Consider the following 21,319-nt stretch of genomic DNA (forward strand, 5'->3'; position numbering starts at 1 on the left):
CTTTTCTCTGTTTGAAGGTGCGACTGTCTAAGAGTTTGTTAGCCGCGCGCCGTCACACAGCCATGATGTGCGTGTCTGCCACCAACACGCCGGGCAGCGCCACCAGCAGGTTAGGGTTAGGGCTAACACACGCACACACACATACGTGCACACACACACACACACACACACACACACGCAGTTGTTGTTGTTGTTTTCCAGCACGTGGAAGCAGCCAGAGGATGCTGATGGCGATGAAGAAGTTGATGACGTCACAAGACTTCCTGACACTGTGGGTCGGTATCGCCGAGCGATGACGTCACGGGCGACACTTTGGACCAATCAGTGTGCTGTTTGCCGCAGACGGCAGTCACGTGGCCTGTGACATCCTGCAGCGTGTCCACCAACACAAGAAGAAGCAACACCAGGAAGCCGTGCGGCAAATGGACGCCCAACTCACGCAGCTGGCTCAGGTAACACGCACGCGCGCGCACGTGCACACGCACGCCTTACCACACGGGGTGTGTGCAGGTGTGCGAGACGCAGGTGAGGACGCACAGCGTCCAGCTGTTGTCCACTCTGCAGCGCATCAACATGTCTGTGGACGCGCTGCAAGACAACATGCAACACGTGGAGCAACGCAGCCTGCAGGTAGGCGCCACCGACGCACGTGTGTGCGTGCGCGTGTCACGTGTGTGCGTGCGTGTGCTCGTGCAGGAGGTGCTGAGCGTGTGGACTGAGGTTGAGGAGCAGATGAAGCAGAAGAAGAAGAGCCTGGTGGACTTTCAGGTCCAAGTCGGCGAGTGCGAAAGACAGCGAGTCATCAAGGTGACGTTGCTCAGGTTGCTCAGGTTGCTCAGGTTGCCATGGTGACCACACTTAGTGTGTGTGTGTGTGTGTGTGTGTGTGTGTGTGTGTAGATGAGACCTGTGCTCAGGAAGTACTGCCATCTGCTGGGGAAGATCAACTTCCTGCCGTGTGCTGACATGCACAGACAGATCCACAGCGAGGCCACGGTAACACGCCCCCCCTTCCTCCTCCTCCTCCTCCTCCTCCTCCTCCTCCTCCTCCTCCTCCTCACCCGCATGTGCGTCAGATGCTCAATCAGACCCTGCTGGCCAACCGGCGCAGCGCGGCGCGCGTCCTGCTGCTCCTGCAGGAGGCCACGCTCCAGCAGGAAGCGCTCCTCCATCTGCAGTGGGAGGAGTCTTTAAGCCGCTGGAGGCGGAGCCGAGCCCAGCAGGTGGTGCAGGAGTTCAGGTGGGTGTGGAAGCGTCCGGCCCGGAGAGAGCGAGTGCCGACCGTGCGGCGTGTTGCAGGGCGGGGCTGACGAGCGGAGACGTCTGGCGGCTGCTGGCGGATCAGATGACCTCGCAGGAAGTGTCTCAGAGCGTGCGCCGCCTGTCCCAGCGACGCAGCGACATCATCGCGGAGATCAGGTGCGAGACGCGTGACGTGCATCTGTCGCCGCGTGTCACCTGACGTTCGCATCTGTTGCAGCTCCCTGGTCCCGCCCTCCTTCTCCACGGCCCTCGTCTCCGATTGGTCGGAGAAGCTGACGGCCGTCAATCAACACATCGGTAAGCAGGCTCCGTCCCGGGGCCGCGTGTGGGACGGGTGATTGACGCGTGTCGGTCTTCTGGTGTCCAGACAGCCTTCACTCGGACTTCCTGCATCAGTTGCGTTGTTGTTACGAGCTCACGTGGCAGGAGCGCCTGGCTCAGGCGCAGGTCGCCAAGGTAACCGCACGGTGGGCGTCTTCATGTCGCCGTGGTAACCCACCGCTGGCTCCGCGTCCTGCAGGAAGCGCTCTTGTCGCTGGAGCTGCCCGAGAAGGAAGTGAATGAAATGGTCAAGTCGGAGCTCCTCTCTCTGATTGGCCAATACCAGCGGCAGGATGAAGGCCAGCTGGCGGCCATTGATGTCAGTCTCCGCCTGTACGTGTCACACGTTGGCGCCGCATGTTGAAGACGCAGCTGCTGTGTGCGCAGATGTGTGCAGACGGGCTGTGGGCGGCGTCCGCCAGGCTCAGCAGGCGTGCCTTCCTGGTGATGCGTGCGCTGGCGTTGCTGTGGGAGGAGCACAGCGGCAACCTGCTCAGCCTGGAAGAGGAAGTTCAGCGCCGCCTGGAAGAGCTGAGGTGTGCTCAGGAGAAACACGTCCAGGTGAGAGCGCTGCGCCGTGCCGGGCCGGGCCACGTGGGCGGGGTTATTGAGCGAGTGTCCCCCGTGACGCTTCAGAGGAAGAAGGTGTTCCTGGACGAGATGCTGGCCGGACTCCGCCAGGAGAGCAGCGAAGCGGCCCTGAAGACGTCCATGGAGCAAACCGTCCACTACCTGCAGAACCTCAGGGTCAGGTGTGCCACCCGTCACCCAAACTCTCAGGCTTTTACTGTGAAGGTGTGGAGGTGTCACTTCCTGTGTGCGTGTGCAGCTGTGGCGAGTGCGTCTCCAATCAGTGCCGCGTGTTGGACCGCCTCCCGCATGACTTTGTGGACGAGCTGGACAGCTACAGCAAACACCTCAGCACCTTCTACCACCTCAGTGACGCCTTCACCCTGGTAACCATGGCAACCACACACACACACACACGTGGCCTGAGATGCCACTCTCGTCCTCTAGAACCCACAAGACCTCCAGAAACTCCCGCCAGTCGCTGACATCATCAGCGGCGCTGAGGACGGCGCTGAGGACGGCGCCGAGCCTGAGAAGCCTTGTGATTGGCTGGCGGAGGTGAGCTCAGCTTCTTATTGGTCGATACAAAGACAGACGTGACTGTTAAAGTGTGCAGGCGCAGACGTCCCTGCTCGACCTCTACGACCTCAGCAGCAATCTGGCGTTCACATCGTCAAGGGGCGTGTCCTACTCCGCCCCCGCCTTCAGGTGCCCCGCCAGTGACCTGCCCGGCAACATGAGCAAGCAACAGGAAACGCACCTGAGCGTGTTTCCTGTGGAGACGCTCACGCACTCGCTCGGCAGGTTAGCGCTCAGCTGAGGTAAGCTAACGGTCGCTCGCCCTCCAACGTGATCCCGTGTGCATGTGCAGGGCGCGCACGTTGTTTTTCGAGCACCTGGAGCATCGTTACCATGACGTCCTGACCTCTGTGGTTGCCACGGTGATGGAGAGGAAGGAGGCGGTGCAGGCGTATCACGACCTTCAAATGCAGCAGCTCGACCCCCAACATGTCAGGGCGTGCATCTACGTGCCCCGCCTCGGTAACACGCACGCACGCACGCACGCAGTCATGCTCACGCCAACGTGTGTGTGTGTGTGTGTGTGTGTGTGTGTGTGTGTGTGTGCGTGCGTGCGTGCGTGTGCACGTAGGCGAGCTGCAGAAACACAAGCAATGTGTGGAAACTCACTGCCAGGAAGTGTCAGACGTGCTGACTTCCTGCAGGGCGGCGCTACGCCAGCTGCAGGCGTCCGTCAGCAAGAAGAACCAGCAGCTCACCGCCACGCTGTCCAAGATGGACGACAGCGTCCTCAAAACAGACGGCAGCAGACGGTAAGGAGGACGGTAAGTCCAGCATGCGTGTCTCACATGCGTGTCTCACGTCACGCGTGTGTCAGCCTGGAGGCCCTTAGCTCCACCCTGCAGGACTGTCTGGATGAGCACATCAAAGACACCCAGCGCTCCCACGCCGCCTTCAGACACGTGCTTCAGCTCCGGATGGAGGATCTCCGACGCCGGACCGCCTCCCTCCTCCACTCCTTCAGGTAACGCGCTCGTCGCCACACGGCGTCGTCACCACACGGCGTCGTCGCCACACGGCGTCGTCACGGTGACGCTGCGGTCACGTGTTGCTCAGGTTGTTCAGCGAGGGAGGCGACTTCACTCGCCATGAAGTGAAAATATTCCAGCGACGTCTGAGAGAAGAAAGTAAACGAATCAGCCTGGCGGAGGAGAACATCTACATGGACCTTCAAAACCTGGGGTCCAAGAGCTTACAGCAGGTGGGACCCCGACGCCACCCCTAACGCACGTTAGCCCAGCGATGTTAGCATGCTTTGCTGGCGCCGCAGGTGAAGGCGGTGTCGGGGCGTTTTGAGGAGAAGCTGTGGCTCCTGCAGGCTGAGGTGAAGTTCATGGAGAAGGTCCAAAGGATTCTGAGCAGCACCCAAGTGGAGGTCAGGGCCGAGGTAGGATCTGTTCCAGTCACCTGACCTCCTGTGACCTTGGTGTGAGTCATGTGACTTTCCAGGCGGCCAGCAGCAACCACCAGGAGGCGACCATCAGCGCTCGTCTGGAGGAGCTGGGGGAGATTCTGGCGGGAGAGGAGGTTAGCTGCTCGTTAGCATGCTGGTCCTCCTCAGCTACTGTGTGTGTGTGTGTGTGTGTGTGCGTGCGTGTGCGTGTGCACGTGCAGGTGTGTGCCGAGCAGGCGTGTGTCCTGCTGTCGTTCATCAGCGACGCCCTCAGGAGGCGGAGTCACTACCTGGACGAGGAGATGGTTCCCGTGCCCGCCACGGCCAAATCCAGGAAGCAGGTGTGGTCGGCCCCGCCCCCTGCTCTGCTGCAGCCCTGCAGGTCGGGGGGGAACATTCTGGAAGACCCCATAGTGGGCGTGGTCAAGGCTCTGAACAGGTGTGTGCGGGAAAGACATGATTGACAGCTGTGCCGTTCTCTCACACCCGTCTACGTGTCCCTCAGGTTCTCCGGGGGTCACGACCCCGCCGCCACCGGCCCCACGACCTTCACAGGTGAGTCAGGACCCTGAATGCGGAAGGTCAAAGGTGACGGCTGTGGCTTGTGTGTGCAGGTCGAAGCCCCGCCCATCGCCAGCCATCCTCCCGCCGGAGCGAGTCTGCTGCGGCCACCAGGTACACACACGTGCGTGCACACGTGCGTGCACACGTGCGTGCACACGTGCATGCACGCGTGCGTGTTGGCAGAGTGTGTGTGTGTGTGTGTGCAGGTCCCTCAGGACTGACAAAAGGTTCCAGATCTTTGGTTCCAAACCAGAAGCGGACCAGAATCCAGAGTGAGTCCAGACAGAAACCGGATGGGATCTGATGTCCTGGCTGCTCAGCTGTGTGTGTGTGTGTGTGTGTGTAGCTGCTACATCTCCACGGTGAACGGCATGCTGAGGAGGACTCACCACACCCTGCTGCTGGTTGCCAAGGTAACAGGAAGTCAGGTGGTAGCGTGGCGGTGGCCGGGGTGACCGAGCGCGGTGTCGTACGCCAGGACTTCTACCAGAGTCAGCGCTGCGGGGGCTTCCATCTTCTTCCCGGGGCCCTGGACCAGTGGGTGGACGGCATCCAGCAGAGGCTGCTGGGATATCACGAGCACGCCAAGACGCTGCTGAGCGCCAGCAGAGAAGGTAAGAGCACTTCCTGTCGCGTGGGATCACGTCCTGGTTGCCGTGTGTGTCAGCGCTGGAGCGCCAGCAGCACGTGTTGGCCGACACCGTGCGCTCGCTCCCCGACAAGCTGATCCGTCACCACGAGCGACGCATGGGGGCGGGGCTGAGGGAGGAGGCGGACCTGGTGACGCAGAAGTTTGAGAAGACGGCGGCGGCCAGCGAGAAGGAGAAGGTACGCTTGTACGCTCGTGCGAGCGATGCGGTGGTTGCCGTGCCGACTGAGGTCTCGGCGTCAGAGGGCCAACGTGGCTCGTCTGCGCCTGCTGCTCTCCAACAGCGAGCTGGACAAGCTGAGCCGCGGCGAGGAGGAGCGACAGCGGCGTCTGCGCGACGCCATCCTTGCCTCGCATCAGGAACTGCAGGTATCCGGACGCCGGCGTTACCGCGGCGACCGTGGACCGGCCGGCGGCTCACCGCCTTGTTTGTGCAGGAGCGTGCGAGACGCAAAGGGGAGGAGTTTGTGACATCGCTGGCGACGCTGACGGAGAACCTCCTCCTTCAAATGGACCAGCTTCCTCTCGCAGGTACTCCTCACGCCGCCCTCTTCCCCTGTGGCGGTCGCCGTGGTAACAGTGTCTGCGTGCCGGCAGAAGTGACCTGGGAGGACAGACCGGTCACCGTGGAGACGGGACAGCCCTGCAGGTAAGTCCGGCATGGCGGCTCCACGGAGACGCTTCCCACCGCGTGTTTGTGTGACAGGATGTGGGCGGGCATTCCTCACCTGTCAGCTGACTCGCCAACCACGGCGACCATCGCCACCAGCAGGTGCACCCTGGGACACGTGGCCGTCGTGCACTGCAGAGACGCCGCTGTCAAGGTACGTGCACGCGCACGCACAATGGTGTGTATGATGGCGTGTGTATGATGGCGTGTGTATGATGGCGTGTGTATGATGGCGTGTGTATGATCGTGCGTGTGTATGATGGCATGTGTGTGCGTGTCAGCGTTTCCAGCAGGCGTCGGCGTCGGTGCTGTCACAATGCGAGGCAGACAAGCGGAGGCGTGTCAACGAGCTCCAGAGCTGGAAGACGCACTGGAAGCAGCAGACGCACGCGCGCGCACACGCACGCACGCACAGCACGTGATTTCATGGGCTGGCGGCCAATCACCACACGGCGCCATCAGATTCCACGACGCCTTTTATTTCATCCGGCTTCACGATTCCGACGTCACCTCGGACACGCTGTCGATGGAGCGCAGCAGCTGGGAGACCAGATGCAGAGACTCCGCCCCCTCCAGCAGCCGACTGAATAAACACGCCGTCGGTCACGTGACCCCAAACGTGTTATGTTTCATGACGCAAACATCATCGATAAACCTCACTGACCGGATGGAGGAGTGGGCGTGGCTTGCCGTCTTGTCCAGGTAGTCAGACGCCACGTGGGCGTTGTGCCTCATCGCCATGACGATGTCAGACTGGCCCGACGTCAGGCTGGCGTTTTCTGAGCGTAGACGGTCAACCTCAGCCTGACGCACACATGACGCACACATGACGCACACATGACGCACACATGACGCACGTGAGCATGACCACGTGCACGTGCACGATGTGAGGCGTGTGCGTGTGCAAGAGAGACCTGCAGCAGGCGGAGCTCCGCCCTCATCTTGGAGGCACCGCCCTCAGCTCTCAGGGCTCTTGTCTGCCAAAGAGAAGGTGGGTTACCATGACAACGAGTCAACACGGTAACCTGGCGCCCCCCCGGTGGACGTGATCCAAGACGCACCGTCATCAGCTCCAGGTTCCGCTCCACAGAGAGGACCATGTTCTCCATGTCTCGGACCTCCTGCTGCTCCTGACAGCGCCGCTGCCGTAGCTCCGCCTCCAGGGCCTCCACCCTGTGCAAAGCATGCTGGGTAATGGGAGGAGCTACAGCCCAATTGGCTGCGTCATACCTATGCTCGTTGGCTTCTGATCTTCTCTGAAGGTCCGTGATGGTTCTCCTCAGCCAGCGGTTCTCTTGCTGCAGCTGCACACATCAAAGGTCACATGGAAGGGTACCTTGGGGGGGGGGGGGGCAATAGGTGAGGGGCGGGGCCGGTCACCTGTTCCACGCGCTCCCTGCTGGAGGTGTTTGGTTGCAACATGGACATTTCATCATCACCCTCATAGTTGGCTCCGCCTCCTCGCTTGGAGAACAAGCTGGTGATCCGTCCATCAATCATTGGCACAACACAGCATGGCAACACTTGATACTAGCAGCACTCATACACCAGATACTAGCAGCACTCATACACTTTACGCTAGCAGCACTCATACACTTGATACTAGCAGCACTCATACACTTTACACTAGCAGCACTCATACACTTTATGCTAGCAGCACTCAAACACTTGATACTAGCAGCACTCAAACACTTTACGCTAGCACCAATCATACACTTTATGCTAGCAGCACTCATACACTTGACACTAACAGCACTCATACACTATACACTAGCACTTTACGCTAGCAGCACTCATACACTTTATGCTAGCAGCACTCAAACACTTGATACTAGCAGCACTCAAACACTTTACGCTAGCACCAATCATACACTTTATGCTAGCAGCACTCATACACTTGACACTAACAGCACTCATACACTATACACTAGCACTTTACGCTAGCAGCACTCATACACTTTATGCTAGCAGCACTCATACACTTTATGCTAGCAGCACTCATACACTTTATGCTAGCAGCACTCATACACTTTATGCTAGCAGCACTCATACACTTTATGCTAGCAGCACTCACATGGATGACTCCTCTTCCTCATCCTCCGCGCTGTGGGAGGAGCCATCTCCACCTGACTGAAGGCTCCACCCACCCTCCATTTTCTCCACCTGATTGGACAGCCAGCATAAACACATGGATGACGTCACTCCTTGAAACAAACTACTCACCTTCCATGCTGGTTGCTGCTGGTCCGGGTCCGGGTCCGCCTCCGGGTCGTGTTTCTTGGAGCGGAGGAACTCTCTGAAGGAGAATGGGTTGAGCTCCTCTTCATCTGAGGAGGAATGGGCCAAGAGGGTCCATCACGAACCACAACTTGGACGTGATCATGACACGCACACGCGCACACACGCGCGAGCACAACCAACCTTCGGTGGTGAGTAAGGTTTTTTCGCGGGTCCCGTGGGTGGACATGACGTCATGGGCGAGCTGCAGGGCGATCGAACCCGAAAACAATAGAAGGCAGACGTGACAGGGTTTTCACCGTCTTATTGGTCCGCGAGATCACGCGACAAAACAGGAACACAAGACCTTCACTTCCTGTACACTTCCTGTCAGCTCGCGCTCAAACTTGGATCACGTGGCCGTCTGCTCCAAGTGGTTCGGCTCGACGGTCTTGGTACAGACCCGGAAGAGGAGAGACACCGCTCCGGTCCAAAGGTAAAAAAACTAGCAATGATTTTGTCCTTCCTCGGGTCCACTCGGCTCTTTGGCGCCAAGTTGGCCTGCTCGGCTCCTCTCGGCTCCTCTCGGCCGGCCGTCAAACGCTTGGTTCTGGTCGTGATAGACACCGGAACTTCTGGTCGTGATAGACACCGGAACCTCTGGTCGTGATGGACACCGGAACTTCTGGTCTCGGGTGGCCTCAAGTCCCGGTTCCGAAGCGGTGCAAACGTGGTGGACTTTTATTTTGAAAGCTACGTGATGGAGCGGAAGTACCGCCGGCTTGTTGTCACGCCCCCCTTGAAAGTTAAAATAGGGAGACTAGTAAAAGTGGGGAGAAGGGAAATACCGGAGTACCTGGGAAATGGGAGGGGGGACCCCGTACGGGTTTAGTTTCTACAGGTGTATACTGGCCTAGAGGTGTATACTAGTCTACAGGTGTATACTGGTCTACAGGTGTATACTGGCCTACAGGTGTATACTAGTCTACAGGTGTATACTGGTCTACAGGTGTATACTGGCCTAGAGGTGTATACTAGTCTACAGGTGTATACTGGCCTACAGGTGTATACTGGCCTACAGGTGTATACTGGCCTAGAGGTGTATACTGGTCTACAGGTGTATACTGGTCTACAGGTGTATACTGGTCTACAGGTGTATACTGGCCTAGAGGTGTATACTGGCCTAGAGGTGTATACTGGTCTACAGGTGTATACTGGTCTACAGGTGTATACTGGCCTACAGGTGTATACTAGTCTACAGGTGTATACTGGCCTACAGGTGTATACTGGCCTAGAGGTGTATACTGGTCTACAGGTGTATACTGGTCTACAGGTGTATACTGGTCTACAGGTGTATACTGGCCTAGAGGTGTATACTGGCCTAGAGGTGTATACTGGTCTACAGGTGTATACTGGTCTACAGGTGTATACTGGCCTAGAGGTGTATACTGGCCTAGAGGTGTATACTGGTCTACAGGTGTATACTGGTCTACAGGTGTATACGCCCCCCTTTTGGGCTGAATAACAACTCATTCATTTGAGTGAATTGGTGATTGTGACAATATTAACTATTATACAATATCTTATGTATATATATGTATATAATATCTATGAAAACACTTAACTTATGCTAGCACTATTGCTATTAGGCTCACTTGCTAGCACTATTGCTAACATGTTAGCACTATTGCTAACATGTTAGCACTATTAATAGGCTCACATACTAGCACTATTGCTAACATGTTAGCACTATTGCTAACATGTTAGCACTATTAATAGGCTCACATACTAGCACTATTGCTAACATACTAGCACTATTGCTAACATGTTAGCACTATTAATAGGCTCACATACTAGCACTATTGCTAACATGTTAGCACTATTGCTGATAGGCTCACATGCTAGCACTATTGCTAACATAGGGTAATATGCTAACATAGGGTAATATGCTAACATAGGGTAATATGCTAACATATGCCACTGGTGCGCTGCTGAAAGTGTCCTTTGTAGCAAATGTACTACAATAAGAATAGTACTAACTGAGCTACTACTAGCATGTACAGTATAGATGTATGCTAATCCATCCTAACCAACACTCATAATAATATTCATATTATGTTGACATTTATGGAGTGATCACCTTGTCATCGTGCTTTGTTACATGTTGCATTTTCAGACTTCAATGTCTGAAGACATCCTCAATGAGGGGGGTGAGCCCCAGGCCCCCTCCCAGGCCCCCTCCCAGGCCCCGTCCACCTTGTCCCCCTCCCAGGCCCCGTCCACCTTGTCCCCCTCCCAGGCCCCGTCCACCTTGTCCCCCTCCCAGGCCCCGTCCACGTCCCAGGCCCCGTCCACCTTGTCCCCATCCCAGGCCCCGTCCAGGTCCCAGCCAGGTTCCAGTTCGTCCAGCGGCCCGTCTTCAGGCAGCCAGTCCTCCAGCGGCTCAGGGACCCTGAGCAGCGTGGACACGCTTCCTGTCACGTTGCCGTCGGTTCCTGAGGAGCCCGAGTGCCAACCTTGGGGTCGTCTGCTGCCCATGCACGCCGGCTTTCGCGCTCACGGCAAGTTGGCGGTTTGGCACGGCGGCTAACGTTAGCTTGCATTGAATTTAGCGCTCAGCGTGTTTTGTTGCAGATTGTATGGAGGACGAGTACTTGTTCGGGCGCGACTCCAAGTGTCACTACGTCCTGGACGACCCCGAGCACAGGGGATCCCTGCCATACCGAATCTACAGCAAGAGACACTTCAGGATCTACAGGGTAGCCGCCCCCCTTTCCCCTTGGCACGCACGTGCGCGCGTATCAATGCACGTGTGCGTGTGCGTCAGGACGGCAGCGAGGCGTTCATCCAGGATTTGAGTAACAACGGCACGTTCGTGGACGGGATCAAGATCGGACGCAACAAGAAGCTTCCTCTGGTCAACAACGCCGTGTTGGCGTTGTCGCAGCAGCGGAACAAAGGTAAAGATGGCCGCCGCCGGTCGGTGGTGCGGTCATGTGACGCGTTCTTCCTCTGCGGCCGCAGTCTTTGTCTTCATCGACCTGATGTCGGACGAGGACGCCGCGCTACCCGGCCCGCTGAGGGACAAGTACCTGCTGACCCGGCAGATCGGAACGTGAGCGCCGGTCACGTGACGCTGCTTCCTGTGGCGGCCGGCGCCCTGACGCCGTGCGTGTGTTTCAGGGGCGTGTGCGGCGAGGTGCGTCTGGCCTTCGAGAGGTCCACCTGCAAGAAGTTTGCGGTGAAGATCATCAAGAAGGGGAACTTCCGCTCCGAAGGGGTACGTCTTCTCTCATTGGACGCGCCTAGGCTCCGCCTCCTCCTCACCTCGCCTTTGTCCCGTCACAGACGGCCACGCGGAACGCTCAGACCGAGATCGAAATCCTTCAACGGATCGATCACGTGAGCTTCTCCTCATCGCCGACGGCACGCACCGCCACGCACTGACTCCGCCCCTTCCTGTTCCCAGCCCTGCCTCATCAAGACCCAAGACTTCTACCAGACCCACGACAGCTTCTTCATCGTCTTGGAGCTGTCAGTGTGTGTGTGTGTGTGTGTGTGTGTGTGTGTGTGTGCGTGCGCGTGCGTGCACGTGCCCGTCCTCACCCTTGTGTCATGTGACAGGATGGAGGGGGGGGAACTGTTCCAGCGGGTCAAAGTTCAGCAGCTGAGCGAGTCGGTGGCCAAGCTGTACTTCTACCAGATGCTGCAGGCCGTGCAGGTGCGCCCTGTCGTCACGGCAACCACCACCCCGCCCCAGCTGACCCGCGTGCGTGTGTGCGTGCGTGTGTGCGTGCGTGTGCAGTACCTGCACGGGAACGGGATCATCCACCGAGACCTGAAACCCGAGAACATCCTCCTGTCCTCCCCCGAGGACCGGTGCCTCATCAAGGTGACCGACTTCAACCAGTCCAGGATCCTGGAGGAGGCGGTCCTGATGAGGACGCTGTGCGGGACGCCGTCCTACTTGGCGCCCGAAGTCTTCACGCACGCCGCCACCACGGGATACGGCCTGGCCGTGGACGCCTGGAGCCTCGGCGTGCTGCTCTTCGTCTGGTAGGCTGGGACACGACCCTTTCGGACCGCCGCACTTGCTTGAGTGTGCACGTGTGTGTGTGTGCGTGTGCACGTGTGTGTGTGTGTGTGCATGGCAGTCTGGGTGGGTACCCCCCCTTCCACGACAACTTTGGCCAGCTGTCCGTCACAGACCAGATCATCAGAGGGGAGTTCACCATGGTGCCCTCCAAGTGGACCCACGTGTCCGACCAAGGTGACCCCGTCTGCATCAGGCTGCATGTCAAGGGTGGAAAGGTCAAAGGTCAAAGGTGGAATGGCGTGTGTGTGTGTGTGTGTGTGTGTGCGTGCAGCCAAGGACATGGTGAGGAAGCTGCTGGTGGTGGACCCCACCAAGAGGATGAGCATCCAGGAAGCGCTGCAGCACACCTGGCTGCAGGTACTCATCATCATCATCATCATCATCATCATCATCAAGATGACGAGCCCTGGTGTCGTGTGTGTGTGTGTGTGTGTGTGTGTGCGTGCGCGTGCGCGTGTGTGTGCGTGTAGGACCCCGCCATGCTGGAGGAGGCGCAGGCGCTGATGTATCCCGCCCCCATCGCCGCGGTAACCACACACACGCACACACGTCACCCGCATGCTAACTTCCTCAACAAGCCAACACTGTGACCAATGCAGGGGGCGGAGCCAGCCTCATCGAGGAAGCGGCGATGGGAAGACCATGAAGGCGAGCGTGCCGCCAAACAAGCCCCGCCCACCCCCCAGCCATGATGTCACGTCACTGACCTTTTCTCCAATAAAGACTTTTTATTTTTTCCCGGGTTTGACCATCTTCTCGTTGTCATAGCAACGGTTCCTCTGCGGGCGGGGTCACAGCTTGGCCTTGCGGCGGTCCCTGACGGCGTACAGGACCGCGTGGGCGTCATCGAAGGCGTCGCCCAGCGCCGACCGGACCCGCGTCCTCCAGCTCAGCAGCCGGGGACGTCCCAGCAGGACGTCTCTACCGCCGCCTAGAGGCTGCGGGCGAAGGCTGGGTCAGGCCGGAAGGGGCGGGGCTCAGCAAAGGGCGGATCTGACCTGCATGAGCTCGCAGACGGCGAGGAGGTCGGCCAGCGTGACGTCGTCGCCGCACAGGAAAGGCTGTCGCCGCAGAAACATGGACTCCAGTTTGTCCAGCGTCCGGTCCAGCTGGGACAGCGCACGAGCCAAAGCCGCCTCGTCCACGGCCGAGCCAGACCGGGTCGGGAACAGGACCTGGGGAACGCACAGGGACCGCCTTCAGAGACCAGGTCTTTGGTCCTGACGCCCCTCAACGGACCTCCAGTAAGAAGACTTTGGCGGCGTGGGGTCGCGTGTTGGTGTGATGCCACGCCGCGTACTCGTCCACGCGCGCTCGTCTCTCCGGTTGCCGTGGATACCAGTGCTCGGCCACCGCGTACTTCCGGCACAGGTACTTCAGGATGGCGTCACTGCAACACACGTGATTTAGGGGCCGTGCGTGCGTGCACGTGCGTGCGTGTGTGCGTGTGCACGTACCTCTCAGTGAGCACGAAGCTGTCGTCCTCCAAGACGGGAACCTTCTGCATGGGGTTCAACTTGGTGAAGTCCTCGCTCTGCTGTTCTCCTGCACAACACAACGCGTGTACTAGCGTGTACTAGCGTGTACTAGCGTGTACCAGCGTGTACTAGCGTGTACTAGCGTGTACTAGCGTTCAGGCGTGTCGGGGTCAAAGTTCACGTGGAGCCAAACATGTAACCGATGCTAGAACTCTTACCTCTCCTGAGCGCCACGGTGTGGACTTGGTGGGGGATTTGGGCGGCGTTGAGGAGGATGTGGACCGCCCGGCAAGGCTGAGAAAGGAGGTCCAAATAAACCTTCACCGGACGACCGGTCGCCATCGAGGTCGTATTCGAAGTTTAGTTTGGGTAGCTGTCACTTCTTCTTCTTCTTCTTCTTCTTCCGCTGTGCAGCTGCAGTAGTCGTGCGCCCCCTGCAGGCCGCCGCGACACTGCAAGGAAAGCGTTAAGCCGTATTGAGCGGCGTTGAGTGTGGTTGTGGCTGCTAGCATGTGGCTACATACGGTTTAATGTACTCGTCTTGGAGGAGTGGAAGTGAAAGAAGGCGTGTGTCGCAACAAAAGAAGTCCGGGGAGAAAGCTGGAAGTTGTCCACAAGTCAATTTATTGACAAGCTGCGGTGTGGAAGAAGGAACCTTGGCGTCCTGTATTGTTCCTACCCGAACGTCGAAGCAGACGGAACAAACATGCTAACGTTTCACGTCGACGATTAAACGGCGTTAGACGCTAGCCAGGCGGGGTCTCGGCGTCACATCCGGCTAGTGGCTTTGCTTTTTCTGGAAGAGGGGGAGCTGTGCTGGATTAGCTCACTTTTAACTAAATCAGCGCTTCCTCCGACAGTTAGCTTAGCTGTTAGCAGGGTTGGAGTAGAGTAGCGTCACCATGGTAACCGCCGCTGCGGGCAGCCCATCGAGCGATCGTCTCGCCAGAACAAGAACCAGACGGCGAAGGTGAGTCGAGGCGCTGCTAGCAAGCTAACCGGACCCCGACTGACGTGCTCCTCCCCCGGACAGGTTCCACTCGGCACTTCCACGATGCTGACACGCGGGCTGTCGCAGGCCGCAACATGGCCGACTCGGGTCGCGGCGCAGTAGAGGGGGCCGCCCCCCCTGCCGCCCCCGGTCCCGCCGCTCGGCCCCCCTTGTCGGAGAAGGCCCTGTCTGAAGCGTTCTGCCGGGTCCGGTACCGGGACACGTCTCTGCTGGTGTGGCAGCAGCAGCAGCAGCGGGCGGCCGCCACGCCCCCGTCCTCGTACCTGAGCCGCAGCCAGTCGGCCTGGTACAGCAGCTACGGGAACCAGGCGGTTCTGGTCCGAGACAAGAGGAGCCTGGAGGACGTGGGCCGGTCCAAGATCTGCAGCGTCATGTAATAAAAGGCTCCAGTCGGCGGCTCACTTCATGTGTTTATTTATGAAAAGAAAAGGAAGTCAGAAAATAAGGATCCATATGAGTAATGACACCAAATGAGTCGCTTGTGGTTTGTCCTCCCTCGGCGGTGTTCGTCCATCCAGCGGCGTCGGTGCTAAGCTACTATACACAACTATACAGTGCTCAAACATACGCAACAAACAACGTACGGCCGGAGTGCATGCAAATACATCAAATCACTTTTTTCCTTTTTCTTATTAAAATACAAAAATCAACTATTAGCGTCATCAACTAAAAACAAACAGGAAGGTTACTGTGGCATAGCCGGCTGTCAATCACTCCAATCAAAACGTCCGCTCGATCGCGAGGCCCGCCCCCACCGGAAGCGGAGGCGTGGCTCGGTGCTCGAGGAGGCGCTCGCAAGGTAAGTCCAGTTTCAAGGCAGCTGATGATGGCGTTGCCGGGTGGAGGGGGCGGGGCGTAGCGCAGGGGGCGGGGACGATGTAACAGGTGGTTTTAAAAAAAGATCAGCACGTTAGAAGAAAGATACGCTTATGAAAAAGTAGAAATTAAAAACATTAAAAGTCTTTCCATGATCTTCACTCGGTTGCCGTGACGACTCAAAGGGGGTGGGGGGGGGCCGACTGGGATGCTGGAGGCGGGCGGCAAACGGGAAGTGATTCATCCAGAAAGGAAGTGTAGTGTTTGGTTGAAAGGGGTGTGGCCTTGTGACCTCAGAAGGTTTTCATTGGATAAAAGCATCTGACTGTCCCGGGCCAACACTCTGACATCCCGAGTGTCTGTGAATGCACCGTACAGGAAGCAGGTGGAACATTTGCAAACCATCTGAGATCACACGCTTCCGGAATGTGGTCAGAGGTCAGGGGGGGGGATTGGGTGGGGGGGGGGACTGGCTCGGGCGTCCGAGAAGAAAGAATTCAGTGAGGAGGCGAGTCAAGGTGAAAGACTTCCCGCCCTCCTGGTCTTTCTCCAGGAAAAGCCCAGCAAAGCAAGACTAGGTGCTAGAAAAGGGCCGAGCATACAGTATGTACATACAGTCAGTGGGGGGGACATTTATACATTTATTACACATGTGGAGCCTACCAACTTCACAATGTGTGTCTGTGGCGTCATGATGCATGTTGACATGAATGTGTGTGTGTGTGTGTGTGTGTGTTCAGTCTGTGTCTGAGGAAGAGGAGGTTCCCGTTGAGGAGCTGTCATCAGAGGACGAAGAGGAGCTGCCACTCAACCGACTAGCCCCGCCTCCTGAGGCCCCGCCTCCAGCTTGCTTCTCTGCAGGGGGGAGGAAGGTTAACCGATTTACTCCCTCTCCAGACCTACCTCGCTCCCTTTCCTGCCGCCTAGATCCCTCTCTCCTGCCGCCTAGATCCCTCTCTCCTGCAACCTAGGTCCCTCTCTCCTGCAACCTAGATCCCTCTCTCCTGCAACCTAGATCCCTCTCTCCTGCAACCTAGATCCCTCTCTCCTGCAACCTAGATCCCTCCTGTGATTGAGCTGACTTCATCCTCCCTCGCTGCTGCAGTCTAGATCCTTCGCGTGACCCAGGTCCCTTCCCCGCCACCTACCTCACTCCCTCCTGCAGCCTAGATGCCTCCTGTGACCTAGCTCACTCCCTCCTGCAGCCTAGATGCCTCCTGTGACCTAGCTCACTCCCTCCTGCAGCCTAGATGCCTCCTGTGACCTAGCTCACTCCCTGTCTGCGACCTAGATCATGTCCGTGACCTAGCTTACGCCCACGTGCAGCGACGTAGCTCCTTGCCTTCCTGCGAGCTAGCTGATGGTCCGTGTTAGGGGGGGGGGGGGGGGGGGGGGTACTTACGCATCAGCTTCCTCTGCTTCTTCTGCAGGCAGGACTTGACGTAGCGTTCCAGCTCTCGCAGCGTGGATGGTTTGAGGGTTTCGAAGTCAATCTCGATCTCGTCGGGGTTGGAATCCCTCAGCGAAGGTTCCCTGGACTGGATGATGTGGACCACGCGGCCCAGCTTCTCCCCGGGGAGCCTGTTGATGTCCAGACTCAGCTGGCGCTTCTCGTCGTACGACATGGGCAGGGAAGACTCCTCGCCACCGTCGTCGCCGTTGGCGGACCCGCCTCCCGCCGCCTTGCCGCCTTTCTTGGGTTGCCTGCGGACGGCAGGGGGGTCGCGGGTGAGGGGCTTTCTTTCAGGCGGGTGCGGTTTCGGGGACTCACCTGGTGGCCGTCACCGTGCTGTTGGCTTTGCGTGCCGGCGCTTTCTTCTGATTGGCCGCTTTGGGTTGTTGGGCGGCAGCCTTGGGCTTCTTGTCTTCCTCAACCTTGGCCTTGCCGCCTTTGTCCTTGTCCTTCTTCTTGTCCTTGTCCTTCTTCTCCTTCTTCTTCTTGGGCTTACTGACCGGCGCCTGCGACAGGACGGCCAGCTGCTCGTGCACGGCCTTCAGCTGAAGGGAAAACCTCGTTAGCCAAACCCTCCGCTGACATGCTAACGTGCTAGCTGAAGAAGAGGAAACTAGAATGTTCTTGACCTGTGATTGGCCGGCAGCACCAACCTGCTCCTGTAGCTCAGCCAATCGCGTGGCGCGCTCCTCCTCCGAGTCTGACGACTCGTCTGAGGAGGAGTTGTTGCTGCTGTCGGACGAGGCGGTGCTTTTACTAACCAATGGCGTCGTGGACGGGACCGACGCCTCCAGCCCTTCGTCTGGGATCTTGGCGAAGCGCATTTCGAAGACGTCCTGCGGAGCGAGCATGTTGCGTTGAGCGAGGGGCAGAGGAGGACGGGGGGGATGGAAGGGGGGGGGGTGCCTACCTGCAGCTTGCGTGCCATGGCCACCACCTCGTGGTCGGGGGGGTTGTACTTGTAGCAGTTGGAGAACATTAACCGAACGTCGGTGGCGAAACTCTGGGGGTCGCTGTACTCGCCCTTATCCATCTTTTTCTGCAGAGAAAGAGCGGCGTGTGATTGGCGTGTGGGGTGGGCGGCTACGGGGGAGGAGGGGCTGGTTACCCTGACGGTGCTCAGGTCCATGGGGTGTTTGATGATGTCGTGGTAGTCGTGCAGCTCCAGAGCTTCGGCGTCCACGGGCTTGTAGAAGGGCCAGGCGTAGGCGGCGTGCTTCTTGGACAGCATCTCCTTCAGGATGGCGTCGCAGTGTTTCATCTGCTCACCCAGTTTGCCGCCCTTCCTCCCCCCGGCCGCTATGCCGGCGCTGCCGATGTCACCGGCCGCCGCTTCCTCCACCGTCTCGCGCCGCACTTTGGCCGGCCTCGCGGCGGCCTCACGCCGGGACGAGGCCAGCTTGGCCGGTTTGCTGTCCTGTGCGGTGGGGGAGTCGGCGCGACCCGCGGAGATGGCCGACGTGGTGGGGGTGGTGGTGTCCGCTTTCCTCTTCACCCCCTTCTTCTGTTGGGGACACAAGACCGTCCATAGAAAGGGGGCGGGGTGGGACCGCCGGACATGCGGGTTCTCACGCTTACCTTGACCACGGGCTGCGCGGAGGGCATCATGGCTGGCGGCGGTGGCGGCGGCGGTGGCGCGGACACAGGAGGCGTGGACGGGACATTTGTGGGCGTGGTGGAAATGACTGCCGTCTGGGAGGGGGATGGGTAGGAGGCGGGAGGCGATGCTGAAGACTCCGCCTGCTGACTCACTGGCGTGCAAATAGACAGCCACGAATGACGAGCGTAGCGATGGACGCCGGTGCCAGATACTACAGTAAGACGGGGGCAGTACCTGTGGTGGCAGCAGGTGGCTGCTTGTTCTTGTTCTTGCCTTTGGGGGCGGGGGGGAGCAGAGCCACTTCCTCCTGAGGCATCTGAGCGACTTTCTGCAGGAAGATCTTCTCCAGAGCCTGAGCCATCAGCACGATGTCGTCTGTGGGCTGCGCATGACATCCACACGTCAACGCCGGCCCCGGTGGGACGTGCCGGATGGGGTGGGTGGTACCTTGTTGTAGATGTAGCAGTTGGTGAACATGGTGTTGAAGTCCTGCATGGCCTCACTGGCGCTCCAGTAGTAGTTGTTCTCCAGACGTTTCTTGATGGTTCCCATGTCCATGGGGTTCTTGATGACCTTATGGTAGTCCTAAGAGCACAGCAAGCTTAGTCCGCCGCCGCCGCCTCCGCCGCCGCCGCCTCCGCCCCGGCCCCCACCCGCCAGGTGTCACTTACCGCCAGGCACAGCTTGATGGCGTCCACGGGCTGGTAGAACGGCCATGCAAACTGATGCTTCCACAGAGTCTTCACCACCACATTCTGCATGTACTGCAGCTGATTGGTCTTCCTGGAGACACACACACACACACACACACACACACACACACACTTCAGTGGGCGGCTCCACCCAGCCATGATGCTACAGCGTCAACATCAGAGACGATAAAGCAATCACACCAGTCTGCCGGCCCGTCATTACCTGCCAGGTTTGGTGGGGTTGGTGACCTCCGGGGGTGGCGGGTTGGTGAGGGGAGGGGAGCTGGGGGGCACAGCCTCAGGGGCATCCGACATGGCGGGCAACGACGACGCACTAATGCGACGTGGGAATGCAGCGTCTGACCGCAAGGTAAAAAAAGTCCCTCTGTGGCGGTCGGTGCGCGTGTGCAAGAAAGAAGGCGTGTGTTGACTCCAGCTGTCAGTTGTGGCGCTTCTTCAGCTCGATGTTTCCCTCCAGGAGACCAACTCCCATTGTACGACCTGAAAGACAGACAGATGTTCATGCTCATCAGATGTTCACCCAACCTAGAAACAACCTTCATTCATGTCATCATTCACTCTGGCGGTGCCGCCTGGACCCTGGATTTTCTCCATAAAGGTTTCCGTCCCACAACATGGTGGAACAATGTGACGACTCAAGAATTTTGACATGAGGAGACGTGCGTCCATGGGGGGGCCGATAAAGTCCGCAACTAAGTGGCGCTTTAAACACCGGAAGCACACAACAAGCCAAAACAGACAAAGTCGCCGTCGACCCCGACAAAAACCGCAGCGGTGGCGGAAACCAACCTCAAAGCTTCGTCCGAGTGCGGATGTGCCGAAGGTTGCGTTTGATCAACAGTTGCATGCTGCTGCGGCTAACGCGCAAGCTAACTGCGAACAGTCACGGCGAACTCCGCTAAATCCGCCAACAAGCACACCGCCCACCTTTTAAGCACATACGACATCTTTACCAACACCAAACGTCACCAAAAACGTTCTCCCACGATTAAAGGTGCCCGAGTGGAGATGTTTGCAGACAAGCGAAGCTCGCTATTTACCTTGCTGGAAAAAGATGGCGGGCAAGCCGATGCAAAATATGAGCTAGCTTGCTGGCTAACCGAGCTAGGCTACATAACCACAAGCTACTATGTTATACGTACACTTTGCGGCTGTAATACCCGTGTGTAACCGTACGCAGACGTTTGTTAATATTTACACGCGTCTGGAAGACGCACTGGTTGAGTTAATTCTGAAATAAATCAAATGTTTGCTTCTGCTTAGCGCAGGGCTGGCTAATTGGCCGTTAGCATGTTAGCTGAGCTTTGTCTGAAGGCGCCGAGCGGCCAGCAGCCTCCACACTCAGCGACACTTTCTCAACAAGCTGAGCGAAACTGCCCGCAAACCCCACCGCCAAGGCCCACGGAGACTTGTTTACTTTGGGTTTCGGTCCTCCGGTGAGTCCAACGGCCGGCTCCGGTCACTTTACAAGATGGTTTTTATTTAGCGAAGTAGCATAATAGATGAGTTATCAGCTGTCTGCCCTACGCGCAGACGTAGTGACTAAAAGCGTCACGGCTGTTGTTGTGACCTGATTGGCTGGCTGCGTAGCTAGGGCGACTTCATTGGCTAAGAGGTTTCACAGCGTTTAGATTTGTTATTGGAGGACGAGGCGCACAGTGGATACGCCGAGGTGAATTTGGGATCCGGTGATTGGTTGATGTCAACGACACGCTGCTGCGGTTGGTTGAAGCCTTTAAGGGTGACAGGCACACGGACTTCATTTCCCAGCAAGCATTGGAGCAGCTATTACGCTTCCGTTAGCACAGTGATTTTCAACTGCTGTGCTAGTGTGCCAATATCACTTTTGTATTTATTTTTCTACTATTCCTGCCAGGATATCGGCTTTGTGTTCGTCTAAACAGGCCCGGGTTTCACACCGAGTGA

At 58.0% G+C, this 21,319-nt stretch overlaps 6 protein-coding genes across 13 annotated transcripts; 3 read left to right on the plus strand and 3 right to left on the minus strand.

Annotated features, from left to right (window-relative positions):
• Positions 1 to 31: 31 nt before the first annotated feature.
• On the plus strand, positions 32 to 7,333 carry ccdc180 (coiled-coil domain containing 180). 2 transcript variants are annotated; one of them, XM_058071931.1, is made up of 33 exons: positions 74 to 109; positions 202 to 271; positions 343 to 452; positions 511 to 630; positions 697 to 807; positions 900 to 995; positions 1,076 to 1,239; positions 1,299 to 1,418; positions 1,480 to 1,559; positions 1,630 to 1,718; positions 1,783 to 1,902; positions 1,971 to 2,144; positions 2,220 to 2,335; positions 2,413 to 2,539; positions 2,601 to 2,711; positions 2,770 to 2,957; positions 3,025 to 3,194; positions 3,304 to 3,484; positions 3,550 to 3,696; positions 3,789 to 3,933; positions 4,003 to 4,119; positions 4,182 to 4,564; positions 4,631 to 4,680; positions 4,740 to 4,800; positions 4,896 to 4,961; positions 5,036 to 5,102; positions 5,168 to 5,303; positions 5,357 to 5,517; positions 5,582 to 5,707; positions 5,776 to 5,869; positions 5,936 to 5,987; positions 6,045 to 6,162; positions 6,290 to 7,333. In XM_058071931.1, the coding sequence occupies exons 3-33, from the start codon at positions 423 to 425 to the stop codon at positions 6,428 to 6,430; spliced, it is 3,861 nt and encodes a 1,286-aa protein (XP_057927914.1). In that variant the 5' UTR covers positions 74 to 109; positions 202 to 271; positions 343 to 422; the 3' UTR covers positions 6,431 to 7,333. The 2 variants fall into 2 exon arrangements, with proteins under 2 accessions (XP_057927913.1, XP_057927914.1); XM_058071930.1 differs by having other exon boundaries at positions 32 to 109; positions 202 to 452.
• Positions 6,472 to 9,108, minus strand: entr1 (endosome associated trafficking regulator 1). Its single transcript, XM_058071954.1, has 9 exons — positions 8,430 to 9,108; positions 8,232 to 8,335; positions 8,083 to 8,171; positions 7,389 to 7,485; positions 7,239 to 7,312; positions 7,070 to 7,181; positions 6,923 to 6,985; positions 6,673 to 6,812; positions 6,472 to 6,591 (listed from the first exon to the last, which is right to left on the minus strand). Exons 1-9 carry the CDS (start codon positions 8,473 to 8,475, stop codon positions 6,501 to 6,503), a joined length of 816 nt encoding a protein of 271 aa, XP_057927937.1. The 5' UTR covers positions 8,476 to 9,108; the 3' UTR covers positions 6,472 to 6,500.
• On the plus strand, positions 7,394 to 13,058 carry chek2 (checkpoint kinase 2). Of its 2 annotated transcripts, XM_058071945.1 has the most exons (14): positions 7,394 to 8,721; positions 10,402 to 10,786; positions 10,860 to 10,984; positions 11,053 to 11,185; positions 11,250 to 11,340; positions 11,409 to 11,505; positions 11,574 to 11,627; positions 11,695 to 11,759; positions 11,850 to 11,946; positions 12,031 to 12,281; positions 12,380 to 12,495; positions 12,593 to 12,678; positions 12,792 to 12,848; positions 12,921 to 13,058. In XM_058071945.1, exons 2-14 carry the CDS (start codon positions 10,408 to 10,410, stop codon positions 13,011 to 13,013), a joined length of 1,644 nt encoding a protein of 547 aa, XP_057927928.1. In that variant the 5' UTR covers positions 7,394 to 8,721; positions 10,402 to 10,407; the 3' UTR covers positions 13,014 to 13,058. The 2 variants fall into 2 exon arrangements, with proteins under 2 accessions (XP_057927928.1, XP_057927927.1); XM_058071944.1 differs by having other exon boundaries at positions 12,380 to 12,678.
• gstt2 (glutathione S-transferase theta 2) lies at positions 13,030 to 15,017 on the minus strand. Its single transcript, XM_058071957.1, has 6 exons — positions 14,324 to 15,017; positions 14,018 to 14,251; positions 13,779 to 13,866; positions 13,561 to 13,711; positions 13,320 to 13,496; positions 13,030 to 13,259 (listed from the first exon to the last, which is right to left on the minus strand). Exons 2-6 carry the CDS (start codon positions 14,139 to 14,141, stop codon positions 13,113 to 13,115), a joined length of 687 nt encoding a protein of 228 aa, XP_057927940.1. The 5' UTR covers positions 14,142 to 14,251; positions 14,324 to 15,017; the 3' UTR covers positions 13,030 to 13,112.
• On the plus strand, positions 14,244 to 16,060 carry LOC131128770 (putative uncharacterized protein BRD3OS). Its single transcript, XM_058071958.1, has 2 exons — positions 14,244 to 14,769; positions 14,833 to 16,060. Exon 2 carries the CDS (start codon positions 14,886 to 14,888, stop codon positions 15,186 to 15,188), a length of 303 nt encoding a protein of 100 aa, XP_057927941.1. The 5' UTR covers positions 14,244 to 14,769; positions 14,833 to 14,885; the 3' UTR covers positions 15,189 to 16,060.
• On the minus strand, positions 15,640 to 20,959 carry LOC131128761 (bromodomain-containing protein 3-like). 6 transcript variants are annotated; one of them, XM_058071943.1, is made up of 12 exons: positions 20,811 to 20,959; positions 19,596 to 19,873; positions 19,352 to 19,463; positions 19,128 to 19,265; positions 18,915 to 19,062; positions 18,659 to 18,831; positions 18,189 to 18,584; positions 17,991 to 18,119; positions 17,734 to 17,916; positions 17,399 to 17,625; positions 17,030 to 17,331; positions 15,640 to 16,482 (listed from the first exon to the last, which is right to left on the minus strand). In XM_058071943.1, exons 2-12 carry the CDS (start codon positions 19,685 to 19,687, stop codon positions 16,364 to 16,366), a joined length of 2,019 nt encoding a protein of 672 aa, XP_057927926.1. In that variant the 5' UTR covers positions 19,688 to 19,873; positions 20,811 to 20,959; the 3' UTR covers positions 15,640 to 16,363. The 6 variants fall into 6 exon arrangements, with proteins under 6 accessions (XP_057927926.1, XP_057927925.1, XP_057927924.1 ...); XM_058071942.1 differs by having other exon boundaries at positions 17,710 to 17,916; XM_058071941.1 differs by having other exon boundaries at positions 17,399 to 17,916; positions 18,189 to 18,581.
• Positions 20,960 to 21,319: the final 360 nt, after the last annotated feature.

This window comes from Doryrhamphus excisus, chromosome 4, assembly GCF_030265055.1.
Source record: "Doryrhamphus excisus isolate RoL2022-K1 chromosome 4, RoL_Dexc_1.0, whole genome shotgun sequence".
NCBI classification, from domain to species: Eukaryota; Metazoa; Chordata; class Actinopteri; order Syngnathiformes; family Syngnathidae; genus Doryrhamphus; species Doryrhamphus excisus.